We start from the raw sequence: 13,297 nt of genomic DNA on the forward strand, positions 1-13,297 counted from the left end.
CCACCTCCGTTACTCTCAAGACTTCATTGAACGGGTTCGCTCTCTCCCAACCTTGACGTTGAGTCCCTCTTCACCAATGTCCCTCTTGATGATGTCCTTGATTTCCTTAGAGAGAAGGCCCATGAAGGGTTTCTTCATCTCCCTATCCCCACTGATGTCTTTCTTGATCTGATCCGCCTCTGTGTGGACTCTAACTCCTTTTCCTTCCAAGGGAAATATTATTCCCAAACCTTCGGTGTCGCTATGGGCTCTCCTCTCTCTCCTGTCCTTGCTAATCTTTACATGGAATACTTCGAGACTGTTCTTCTTCCTACCCTCGATGTGCAACCTTCACTCTGGCTCCGCTATGTGGATGACATTTTTGCTCTGTGGCCTCATGACTCCAGTCTCTTCCAACCTTTTCTTGAAGCTCTTAACAATCTTGCCCCTTCCATTAAGTTTAAAGCTGAATGGGAATCTAATTCCTTACTTCCTTTCCTTGATGTCCATGTCCACCGCTCAGATACAGGTTTTTCCTTTTCCGTTTACCGTAAACCTATGCACAGTGGCATGTACATTCACTACTTTTCCTATCATGCTTCCCCTGTCAAGAAAAGTGTTCTTATCTCCCTCTTTCTCCGTGCCCTCCGCATCTGTGATCCTCAGTTCCTTCCAGCAGAAATTTCCACTCTTTATAATTCGTTCTCCCGTCTTGGCTACCCTTCCCATTTCATAGACTCTGCCCTCTCACGTGCTAAACGCAATTTCTTCTCTCCCAAACTCTCTACTCATGGGAACTCTTCTATCCTCTGCCTTCCCTACATTTCCGGTCTTTCTAATCTCAACAATTCTCTCCGTCCCTTAGACATCAAGCTTACCTTCCGCCAGACTAACACTCTTCGCACTAATCTCGTTCATACCTCTCCTCCCTCTACAGATGTTCCTGGTGTCTACTCTATTTCTTGCTCCTCCTGTCCTCTTCAATACTTCGGAGAAACTGGTCGATCTCTTTCTGACAGACTTAGGGAGCACAAAAATAGTGTTAGGCTTGCCGACACTAACAATGCTCTTTTCTGTCACGTCAGAGATCATAGCCATCCTATTGACTGGTCTTCTGCTAAAACTGTCTTCCCTACTTCCAACTCGAACAGTCGCCGTCTAGTTGAATCCTCTCTTATACACAACTTTCCTTGTATGAACCTTAGCCCTGGCTTCGTCTCTGTAGATGCCTTCCTCTCCCACTACATTGTAAAATGCTCCAAACTTCAGAACACCCGTGACTTAACCTGAATCCTCATTTTTTCTTCTTTTTTTTTCTTCTTCCTCTTCCCCTTTCCTCTCTCTTTTTCTCCTCTGGGTTGTCTTTCTCTCTCCTGTCTCGTGTTTCTGTTCCTTCTTTATTTTATTTCACCACTTCCCCTTTCACGCACCTCGGTGCGCTTGCTCTCCCTCTGTGGGTTTCTAGCTCTCTTGCAGTGCTCCCCTTCCTTTGTATTTGACTGGCTCGTCTTCCTTATTTCCCACTTCTACCACTACCACTACTACTACCTCTTCTTCTTCTACTACAACTACTGATGAAATTAGACACATGTGCGGCGTCTGGTTGTCTTTGTTGTGGACGTTTCGCCATCCAGTGGCTGGCTGGATGGCGAAACGTCTACGGTGGGGATGCCCGGGTGTTGTGCATGTGTCATTTCATCCTGTCGGTATTATATACAATTCTTGTACTACTACTACTACTACTACTACCACTACTACTACCTCCACCTCTTCCTGCCTATATATAGCCGTCCTGCTCCTCCTCTGTTAGTGTGACTTTGTCAATGGTCCAAGTCGGACCGAAACGTCGTCGTAAGCTTCTGTCTTTTATGTGCGGGTTATTTGTGTATCTCTTAAGTTACATACTTTCAAATTCATCTGGTGTTGTTTTACCACACTCATTTATAACTTGTCTGAATTTTGCAGCTGATGCAGTGTTGTGTACCCTGCCCCTGGGCGTCCTCAAGCAATCAGTTGGTGCGAACCCTAGCGCACCGCACTCCGTCTCCTTCAATCCACCTCTGCCACAGTGGAAAGCGGATGCTATCAATAGACTCGGTTTTGGTAATCTCAACAAGGTGAGCGTGAATGTTTGTGGCAGGCTGATTGTGATTGTATCAATTATCATTTTTATCACCTGAAACATCAGGATGAAATTTATTTGTCAGAGTTAATTCATATTCTAAAGGAGAGGTTTGGGATATTTGCTGTTCGGAGGGATATCTAACCTGTCGTAGATATCTGCATGCCTCTGGCAAGACAGTAATAGTGTGAGTGATGGTGAAAGTGTTTCTTTTTTGTGTCACCCTGCCTCGGTGGGAGACAGCTGGCGTGGTAAAAAAAAAAAATAATTTTCATGTACAGTAGGGCCCACTTATATGGCTGGTCAGGTTCCAGGTTACTGCCGGAAAGCATACGGCAGGTCAGGTTCCAGGCTACTGCCGGAAAGCATACGGCAGGTCAGGTTCCAGGCTACTGCCGGAAAGCATATGGCAGGTCAGGTTCCAGGCTACTGCCGGAAAGCATACGGCAGGTTAGGTTCCAGGCTACTGCCGGAAAGCAGACTTTGCCAGGAAGCAGAACACCAATTTTTCCACTTATAAATGCATATAAATGCCAGATAACAAGTTTACACTAACATATATTAAGTTAGCAGTATTAAGTTAGGCATTAAAAAACAATCAAAAGTAAAATACACACACACAGTACACTCATTATTTACCTCAAAATATTTGTAGTCTTAATGTAGGGCAAAAGGTGAGTAGTATTTACTGTAAGAAGCTAGGTGTGGTAGCCCTCCTGGCCACCCCCACCCACACATAATATACTACGGAGATGCTTAACCCTTTGACTGTCGCGGCCGTATATATACGTCTTACGAGGTACCGTGTTTGACGTATATATACTCATAAATTCTAGTGGCTTCAAATCAAGCAGGAGAAAGCTGGTAGGCCCACATGTGAGAAAATGGGTCTGTGTGGTCAGTGTGCACCATATAAAAAAAATCCTGCAGCACGCAGTGCATAATGAGAAAAAAAAAACTCCAACCATTTTTTTAATTAAAATGCCGACTTTGTGGTCTATTTTCGTATAGTATTTATGGTTGTATTCTCATTTTCTTGGTCTCATTTGATAGAATGGAAAACATATTATAGAAATAGAGGTGATTTTTATTGATTTTACAATAAAAAGAACCTGGAAATGGAGCTCAAAGTAGGGGAAATGTTTGATTTTTGCCAATGTTCAAAAGTAAACAAATGATGTCATTGTCCAATAAATGTCCAACTAGCCATTCTGATATGCAGTCATGAATGGGTTGATGTTATTTATACAATTATTACAGTATTGCAGTAGTCTGCATAATAGTAAGTCTTCTATTTTTTGTTTGAATAAAAATTCAAAATAGAAAGCAAGAGTAATATCAGAGGGGCCTGGAGACATGACTGATGAACAAAGAAAATGTTATTTTAGAGCCAGGAATGTCTGCATTGTTCATTCTGGACCTTATTTTGAAATTGTCGTATTTTTTAATTTTCGTGAAATTGGCCAAATTGCAAATTTCTGACCACATTATTGGGTAGTTGAAATCAGTAAATGGGCAGTTTCTTGTGCTCAATCGATAGAAAAAATGGAGTTCTAAAGAAATAGCTATGAGTTTGGTCGACTGGAACAACGGAATTAGCCGAAAATAGGGCTCAAAGTGGGCGAAATCGTCGATTTGTAAATATTGCCGAGGCCGCTAACTTCGTGAGAGCATAAGTCCGTCAGTTTTCCATCAAATTTCGTTTTTTTGGTGTCATTACAATCAGGAAAAGATTCTCTATCATTTCATAAGAAAAAATAATTTTTTTTTTTTTGAAATTTTGCGACACCAGGAGACACCTCAGGATTGGGGGTTGCGACAGTCAAGGGGTTAAATAGTGATAAAATGAATATACATGTACAGTACATTCATTACCTACCTTAAAATATTTGTAGTCTTAATGTAGGATGAAAGGTGAAAAGTATTTGTAGAAAGTGGTGTGGTAGGTATGGTAGTGTAGGGAAGCCAGTCTGGCCACCCCACCCACTATGTAAACAAACAAACGATGCATCTGGTTATGGTTCATAAACATTCATACAAACAGCTTACATTGTGTTAAACTTGTCTCCACAGTGGTACAGTAGAATAAATAAAGACCAACACTTCCATTCTCATGTAATTTTTAGAAAGAATGGTGCTCTGACAAATTATTATTATTATTATTATTACAAATTATTATTACAAATTATTATTGCAAGTTGTTATTATTATAATCATAATAAAAAAGAAGCACTAAACCCACAAGGGTCGTGAATTGCTATATATAGAGTGAAGGCATACGAAAGGAATATTTATCTACAGTTATCCCCCAGGGTTTGACTAGAGAAAACGTAATTCTTCTGGCACTCCTGCAAAGCCACTTTGTAAGCAAATCTCATATTTATGTCAATTTTTATTCTCTGGGTGTATGTATAATGTTTATATGCTATGTAACGTGTTTCTTATATAATTTTGAAGAAAATATCATAGATGGATTAATGAAAATGTCTTTATTAACATAAAATAAGACACTTAATGTGCCCAAGAGTGATTATTATTACATAGTATTACTATGGCATCATGAGGAGAAAGACTCTTAGTGGTTTTAATGTGTGCCTACGTACCAGCACAGTGTGTAAGTATATTTAGGTACATGTACACATAAGCATAATTATATGCAATAACTTTAAAACACTTGAAATTTTGGAAAGTTTCCAGACATAATAGATGTGCTCATGGAGAATGTAAACAAACCTGGTGGGGCGCACTGTATTTGAAAGACCACTTGCCGTATAGCAAATTTTGGTCATAATTTGACATCATTGTATTAGTGAAACGCCGTAAAGCGGGGCCCTACTGTAATTTGAAATAGTCTGCAAAACATTTTTTTATTATTTATTTTTACTTTTACATTTTATTAGGCCTAGCACTATTGCATAGTTAATAAATGTTAGTGTAAATGTATTTTTAGGCTGTCACATGCACTGACAAGGGAAAAATAAAGGCTGTAATTTGCTTTAAGGCAATATTAGCTTTATGGCGGCAGCCTGGAATCTTACTCACCTGGATTGTGTTGATATATTGTTTTTATATTCTTAATGTAGTTAATGAACTATATTAACTCATCTTTTATTATATACCTTACATCACCACATCATTGAATTCTATTGTATAAATTTTAAGGTGTCTTCGACACTGGTATTGTTGGAACTTAGTTTTGTCTGCTGAGTAAGATGCATGTGCAACACCTGGGTATCTTTATTAACAAAACCAGTCGAATACAGGTAAATGGTTCTTTGAACCTGACAAGCTGTTGGAGTGTGAGCCAGGTAACATTTTGTGAAGGGAGTCAGGGAAACCAGACTTGAGTCCTGGAGATGGGAAGTACAGTGTCTGCACTCTAAAGGAGGGGTTAAAGGTATTTGCTTTTTAAAGGAACATCAGAACTATCATATCTATGCATCTCTGGCAAAGCAGTGATAATGTGAATGATGGTGAAAATGTTTTTTTTTTTTTTGGGTCACCCTTCCTCAGTGGGAGATAGCCAGTGTGGTAAAAAAACAAAATGACAAAGGGGGCAATAGAAATAATTTTGACGTGATCAGTCCGACACCTTTAGTAGGAGGTGGCCGGTCCCTCAGGCCTGTTGTCTTGTAAACATTGTATACCATCAATAATTAGTTTTGTAAACTTTATAAACTATTTTCAGGTTGTGTTGTGTTTTGACCGTGTCTTCTGGGATCCAAATGCTAATTTATTTGGCCATGTTGGATCAACCACAGCCAGCAGAGGTGAGCAGACTTCTTTGTAGTGGATTTGTTATCACTGATTTTCTCCTATTAACACTTTTAGGGTCGCTCCCATTGTATCTTGGCTTTGAAGCCAGTGTCGATCCCATAGTGTGACACCATGAGCTCATCTCTCTCGGATAAGCTGTGAGTGGTAAATTTGGGGCTAGATATGAGAGAATGGGTTGTTGCAGTAAGTGTGCAACATATAAAAATAATCCTGCAACACTCCGTGCATAATGAGAAAAAAAACTGCATCCGTGTTTTTTGTTCAAAACAGCAACTTTGCAGTGTATTTTTGCACGTTTTTTATGGTTATATTCTCAGTTTCTTGGTCTCATTTGATAGAATGGAAAATATATTACAGAAATAGAGATGATTTTGATGGTTTCAGGACTGAAAGTAGCTTGAAATTGAGCTCAAAATAGCAGAAATGTTTGATTTTTGCCAATACAGTAGTCCCCCAAATTCGTGGGGGTTACGTTCCAAGACCATCTGTGAATTTGGAAAAACCTTGAATTCTGGACATAGTTAAAAAAATGCCTCTACTGTAAATGCCTATTTTCATAGGTTAAACCCTAAATATACCCCCAAAACACTTTAATTTAATTTCAAACTCAGCCTCATTCATCACCCTTAAAAAAAAAAAATGTAAAGATAAACCCATGTACAGTACTATTCTGCTATGTCTCCCACAGTGCTAGAATGTAAAATACCAATGTTACCCTTGTATGTACTGTAATTCATGCAACCCCATTTTCTTTGGTATACGCACGGTAAATATATGGTAATAATTACGCCTCTAAGTATAAGTGCATTTCACCATCCCATGCCGTGTTTTCCTCTACGGTCGCTTTGTGTTCTCTCTACAGAACTAAAAAATTATACATTACAGTGGGGCCTCTACTTATGAGTTTAATCTGTTCTGTGACCTTGCTCGTATCCCAGTTTGCTCATATGCTGAGTCAATTTTCCTCATTTAAATTGAAATGCAATTACAGTGGACCCTAGAGTTTCGGCAGCCTTGACTTTCGTGAAATTCGACCTTCGGCGAATTTTTTGGGCAAAATTTGGCCTCGAGTTTTGTGATTAGACTCAGGTTTCGGCGACCGTCCAGTACCCGTCCGCCCGTCACTGCACACACCAAGCCAGTCTCCCACGTCATTCACGCTCAGTGTGCCATTGTTTACCAACACGTGACCATCATCCCACATGTTCATACATTTCATAATAATCCATTGTTTTTTGTGCTTGCAACTGCTAAATAAGTCATCATGGACCCAAGGAAAGCTAGTGCAAGCCCTTTGGTAAATAAAGTGAGGAACACGATCCAGAGGGATTTTGAAGGGTTTGAGGCAGACCCTGTCCCTGCTGACCCTCTGCCTGTTGTGGAAAGTGTTGTGGCATTGGGCAAGTCCATGGCGTTGGAGGTGAGTGACGGGGATGTGGAAGAGTTGGTGGAGGACCACAGGGAAGAGCTAACCACTGACGAACTGCAAGAACTTCAACTGGAACAGCATCAGACCACAGCCAAGGAACTTGCTTCAGAGGAGGAGGAAGAGGGAGTGGATGAGGTGGCTTCTTCAAAGATTAAGGAGATTTGTGCCAAGTGGAATGAGTTGCAAAGTTTTGTTGAAAAGTATCACCCTGACCAAGCTGAAACAAGCAATACCTGCAACATGTACAATGACAGTGTTGTGTCCCACTTCAGGAAAATCTTAAAGAAATGCCGGAAAAAGACCTCTCTGGACAGATATTTTGTGCGACAGGGGTCCAGTGACTCTCAGGTTGTTCCCAGTGGCATTAAAAGAAGAAGGGAAATAACCCCAGATAAGGACTTGCTACCTAAAGTCCTAATGGAAGGAGATTCTCCTTCCAAACAATAATAAACACCAATCTTGAATAGAATGCGGCATATCAGCGGAGAGGCAGCTTATAAACCGTATGGCAGGAGAGGTGCAGCAGTCATAGGTCGTGTCACATTTGTTCAATGTGGAAGTAGGTCGTGCCCAAGAATTAGGCAAGCGAAGAATTCCTAAGTATTAAGATCCCAAGAAGTTGCAGTGTCTGACAGATTTGTAGATGAATGGTTCAGAGAACCGACATGAACACCTTCCTCCTATCCCCTCCTCCCGTCTTCCATCCACCCAGAAGTCTTCAGTAAAGGTAAGTGTAATGTTATTATTATTTTTTATATGCATGTACTTGATTTCTCATTGATTTCAGTATATAAATCTTTATTTAATTTGATTTTTTTTTTTTTTTTTTTTTTTCAACAAGTCGGCCGTCTCCCACCGAGGCAGGGTGACCCAAAAAAGAAAGAAAATCCCCAAAAAGAAAATACTTTCATCATCATTCAACACTTTCACCACACTCGCACATTATCACTGTTTTTGCAGAGGTGCTCAGAATACAACAGTCTAGAAGCATACACATATAAAGATACACAACATATCCCTCCAAACTGCCAATATCCCAAACCCCTCCTTTAAAGTGCAGGCATTGTACTTCCCATTTCCAGGACTCAAGTCCGACTATATGAAAATAACTGGTTTCCCTGAATCCCTTCACTAAATATTACCCTGCTCACACTCCAACAGATCGTCAGGTCCCAAGTACCATTCGTCTCCATTCACTCCTATCTAACACGCTCACGCACGCTTGCTGGAAGTCCAAGCCCCTTACCCACAAAACCTCCTTTACCCCCTCTCTCCAACCCTTTTGAGGACGACCCCTACCCCGCCTTCCTTCCCCTATAGATTTATATGCTTTCCATGTCATTCTACTTTGATCCATTCTCTCTAAATGATCAAACCACCTCAACAACCCCTCTTCTGCCCTCTGACTAATACTTTTATTAACTCCACACCTTCTCCTAATTTCCACACTCCGAATTTTCTGCATAATATTTACACCACACATTGCCCTTAAACAGGACATCTCCACTGCCTCCAACCGTCTCCTCGCTGCTGCACTTACCACCCAAGCTTCACATCCATATAAGAGTGTTGGTACTACTATACTTTCATACATTCCCTTCTTTGCCTCCATAGATAACGTTTTTTGACTCCACATATACCTCAACGCACCACTCACCTTTTTTCCCTCATCAATTCTATGATTAATCTCATCCTTCATAAATCCATTATTATTATTATTATTATTTATTAGTACTTACGCATTCTTATAATAATACTCTTGCTTATTATTTGGAATTTTTATTCACACAAAAATAGATTTACTGTTATGCAGGCTACTGCATTATTAAAATAACTGAAATAACTGTACTGTGTATTGGAATGGCCAGTTGGACGGGTATTGAATGGTGACGTCATTTGTTTACTCTTGAACATCGCCAAAGAATAAAAAATTTCTGCTACTTTGAGCTCAATTTCAAGGTACTTTTCATCGTGAAGCCAATCAAAATCACATTTATTTCTATTATATATTTTCCATTCTAACAAATGAGACCAAAAAAATGAGAATACCACCAATAAAAACCATATGAAATTATTATGCTGCTAATGGGTGGCTAATGGCTGAGAAGTGAACTCCGTTATTTATGATTCGATTTCTTTCAATTTTGGTGTAGGTTAAGAAGCATCTTTCCATCATACATTGCCAAAGTTTCAATATGATAGTCCAACAAACAACTGAGATACAACTCCCTAGATTAAGTGCAAGAGCCCCCTCACCAGCGTCAAGGAACCTCCCTTGAGGCCCGCTCGCATCTTGAAATTGCACTCGCATATGGAAGCAAAAAATCGACCAAACGACTGCTCGTATTTTGAAAAACTCACATGTTGGGGCACTCGTAAGCCAAGGTTCCACTGTACTATATTGTACAGTGGTCCCTCATTTTTCATAGTTAATCTGTTCCTGGAAGTGTGACTATTATCGAAATTTACGATTTTCGAATCAATTTTCCCCATAAGAAATAATGTAAATACAATTAATCCGTTCCTGACACCCAGAAGTATTAAAACAAAAAAATTTTTTACATGAAATATAGATGTAGTATGTAAACAATACAATGGCACATGATGAATGAAACATTAACAGCATAACACTTACCTTTATTGGTGATTCTTCTTAGTGTATGGGAGACTGGAGGAGGAGAGAGATTGAATTACTGTTTGGAAGGGGAATCCCCTTCCATCAACACCTCAGGTACCAAGTGCTTTTCTGGGGTTACTTCTCTTCTCTGTTTCTTAATGCCACTAGGACCAGCTTGAGAATGCCACTAGGACCAGCTTGAGAGTCACTGGAGTCCTGTCTCGCAAAAAAAAAGTGTCCAGAGAGCTCTGTTTCTGGCGTCTCTTTAACACTTCCCTAAAATGGGCCAAGACTTTGTCACTGTACATGTTGCCAACATGGCTTGCAACAGCCTTGTCAGCGTGATGTTTCTCCATAAATCTTTCCATCCTACCCCACATTTCAAAAATCTCCTTAATTTCTGAAGAAGGCACCTTCTTCCATCTCTCTTCCTCCTCCTCTGCAGCAAGATTCTGAGCTGCAATCTGTTCCTGTTCCTGCTGAAGCTCTTGCAGCTCCTCAATGGTGAGCTCTTCATTGTGGTCTTCCACCAACTCTTCCACATCCTCCAAACTCACATCCAACCCCATGGAACTCCCCAGTGCCACAATAGATTTAACAACTGACATAGGCTCATCAGGGTCAGTCCCAAACTCTTCAAAATCCCTCTTGTGGACACAATCTGGCCACAGTTTTCTCCAAGTAGAGTTCAAAGTCCTGGTAGTCACTCCCTCCCAAGCCTTACCTATAAGGCTTATGCAATGGAGGATACTGAAGTGTTCTTTCCAAAAATCTCTTAGGGTCAAGTGAGTCCGAGGTCACATTAAAGCACCTTTGAAACATTGCTTTGGTGTAGAGTTTTTTAAAGTTTGATATGACCTGCTGGTCCATGGGCTGGAGGAGAAGAGTGGTATTCGGGGGCAAGAACTTTACTGTGATGAACCCAAACTCCTCCAAAATTAGGTCATCCAAGTTTGGAGGATGAGCAGGTGCATTGTCCATTACTAGGAGGCACTTGAGATCCAATTTCTTTTCCAGGAGGTAATTCTTCACACTAGGGCCAAACACTTCATTGAACCACCTGACAAAAAATTCCCTCGTGACCCATGCCTTACTATTAGATTTCCAAAACACACACAATTTACTCTTCATAACATTGTTTTCCTGAACACTGGGATTTTCAGAATGGTACACTAGTAATGGCTTCACTCTGAAATCCCCACTAGCATTAGCACATAACATGAGCGTCAGCCTGTATTACATAGGCTTGTGTCCTGGCAGTCCCTTTTCCTCCTGAGTAATGTAGGTCCTCTTTGGCATTTTCTTCCAAAAGAGGACTGTTTCATCACAGTTGAACACTTGTTCAGGTTTCAGTCCTTCAGCCTCTATGTACTCCTTGAATTCACTTACGAATTTTGTAGCTGCAATTTTATCTGAACTGGCAGCCTCACCATGCCTTACCACACTGTGTATGCCACTACGGTTCTTAAATCTTTCAAACCAACCTTTGCTGGCCTTAAATTCACAAATATCAGTACTTATTGCAGGCAATTTCTTTACCAGATCGTGCAACTGCCTAGCCTTTTCACAAATAATCGACGTCATAAGACTATCTCCTGCTAATTGTTTCTCTTTTATCCACACCAATAATAACTTCTCAACATCTTCGAGTACTGGTGATCTTATTTTTGTCAGCATATTTACCCCCTTTGCAACAACAATTTCCTTGATTTCCTTTTTCTTGGCCACGGTGGAAGCTATGGTTGTATGGGGTTTGTTATACATCCTGGCCAGTTCGCCCACACGTATGCCACTTTCATATTGTTCAATGATGTTTTTCTTAAATTCAATCATATTTCTCACCTTCTTAACCAAAGGCTTGGCACTAGGAGCTTTCTTTGGAGCCATGGTAGCTTATTTAGTAGTTGCAAGCACTAAAATGAATGGAATACAGTATTATGAAATATTTCATATGAGCAAGTGATGGGACCATCGCTCACTGGTAAACAGTGGCACACTGGCTGGGAACGGCTCAGAGCCATGCGTACACGTCCCAGATGAATGACTATTCGCGAGTCAAACTACGATTAGCGAGCCAATGTTTTGACGAAAATAACGTTACGATTTTCGAAAATTACGACTATCGAACCTTACGATTATTGAGGGACCACTGTATATGGAAATTTTGCTAAATTCACGTTAATATTTACGTTACAAAATTATTAAATTATATTTTTCTTAATACAGTGGACCCCCGCTTAACGATCACCTCCAAATGCGACCAATTATGTAAGTGTATTTATGTAAGTGCGTTTGTACGTGTATGTTTGGGGGTCTGAAATGGACTAATCTACTTCACAATATTCCTTATGGGAAAAAATTCGGTCAGTACTGGCACCTGAACATACTACTGGAATGAAAAAAGTTCGTTAACCGGGGGTCCACTGTATTTAGCGTTAAAATGCATAAAAGTTATATATTGCCACGAAAAAAGCAAAACAAAAATTTTGCAAATTTGCAGGAATTTCCATGAACAATTATTAGTTAGGTTCTAAGGAAAAATCCGCAAATTACTGAAGCCGCGAATTCACGGGGGTCCACTGTATTCTAGAGTATACAAATGACATCATTTGTCTAATACACATCCAAGTGGCCAGTCTGATACACATTTAGGAATGCACTGACATTATTTATACAATTACAGTGGACCCTTAACCAGCGATGGCATCGATTAACGATAAATCTGACTAGCGATACATTTAAACGCAAAAATTTTGCCTCAACTAGCGCTTAAAAACCCGACCAGCGCTATTCGTTCCGTACCATACGCGTCCACTTTGGCCTGAGCGCACCTCACTTGTCCCTTGGGTGTCAGTGTTTACAAGCCAGCCAGCCATCGCGGTCATTTCCAAACATACAACAACTGGAACATTTCATATTATCACAGCCTTTGTAGTGATTGCACCTGCAAAATAAGTCACCATGGGCCCCAAGAAAGCTTCTAGTGCCAACCCTACAGCAAAAAGGGTGAGAATTACTATGGAGATGAAGAAAGAGATCACTTCTAAGTATGAAAGTGGAGTGCGTGTCTCTGAGCTGGTCAGGTTGTATAATAAACCCCAATCAACCATCGCTACTATTGTGGGTAAGAAAATGGCAATCAAGGAAGCTGTTCTTGCCAAAGGTGCAGCTGCTGCTGCACCACAGTCAGCTGTTGTTGTTGCTGCACCACAATCAGCTGTATTACTCGAAGATGTGGAGAGAGTGTTGTTGGTGTGGCTTAACGTGAAACAATTACCGAGAAACGATTAACCCCGGAGGGTTAGCCACCCAGGATAACCCAAGAAAGTCAGTGCATCATCAAGGACTGTCTGGTGGGGACATTGACCCCCCA

At 40.5% G+C, this 13,297-nt stretch overlaps 1 protein-coding gene across 2 annotated transcripts in view; it reads left to right on the top strand.

Moving 5' to 3' along the window:
• Su(var)3-3 (lysine-specific histone demethylase Su(var)3-3) overlaps window positions 1-13,297 on the top strand; it is a 121,796-nt gene that overhangs the window by 72,147 nt on the left and 36,352 nt on the right. For both annotated transcript variants that reach the window (XM_070102259.1, XM_070102262.1), the window contains exons 12-13: window positions 1,945-2,096; window positions 5,790-5,871. In XM_070102259.1, coding sequence (XP_069958360.1) covers window positions 1,945-2,096; window positions 5,790-5,871 — 234 coding nt within the window. The remainder of the gene's footprint in view (window positions 1-1,944; window positions 2,097-5,789; window positions 5,872-13,297) is intronic.

Source organism: Cherax quadricarinatus, chromosome 81 (genome assembly GCF_038502225.1).
Source record: "Cherax quadricarinatus isolate ZL_2023a chromosome 81, ASM3850222v1, whole genome shotgun sequence".
NCBI lineage: Eukaryota > Metazoa > Arthropoda > Malacostraca > Decapoda > Parastacidae > Cherax > Cherax quadricarinatus.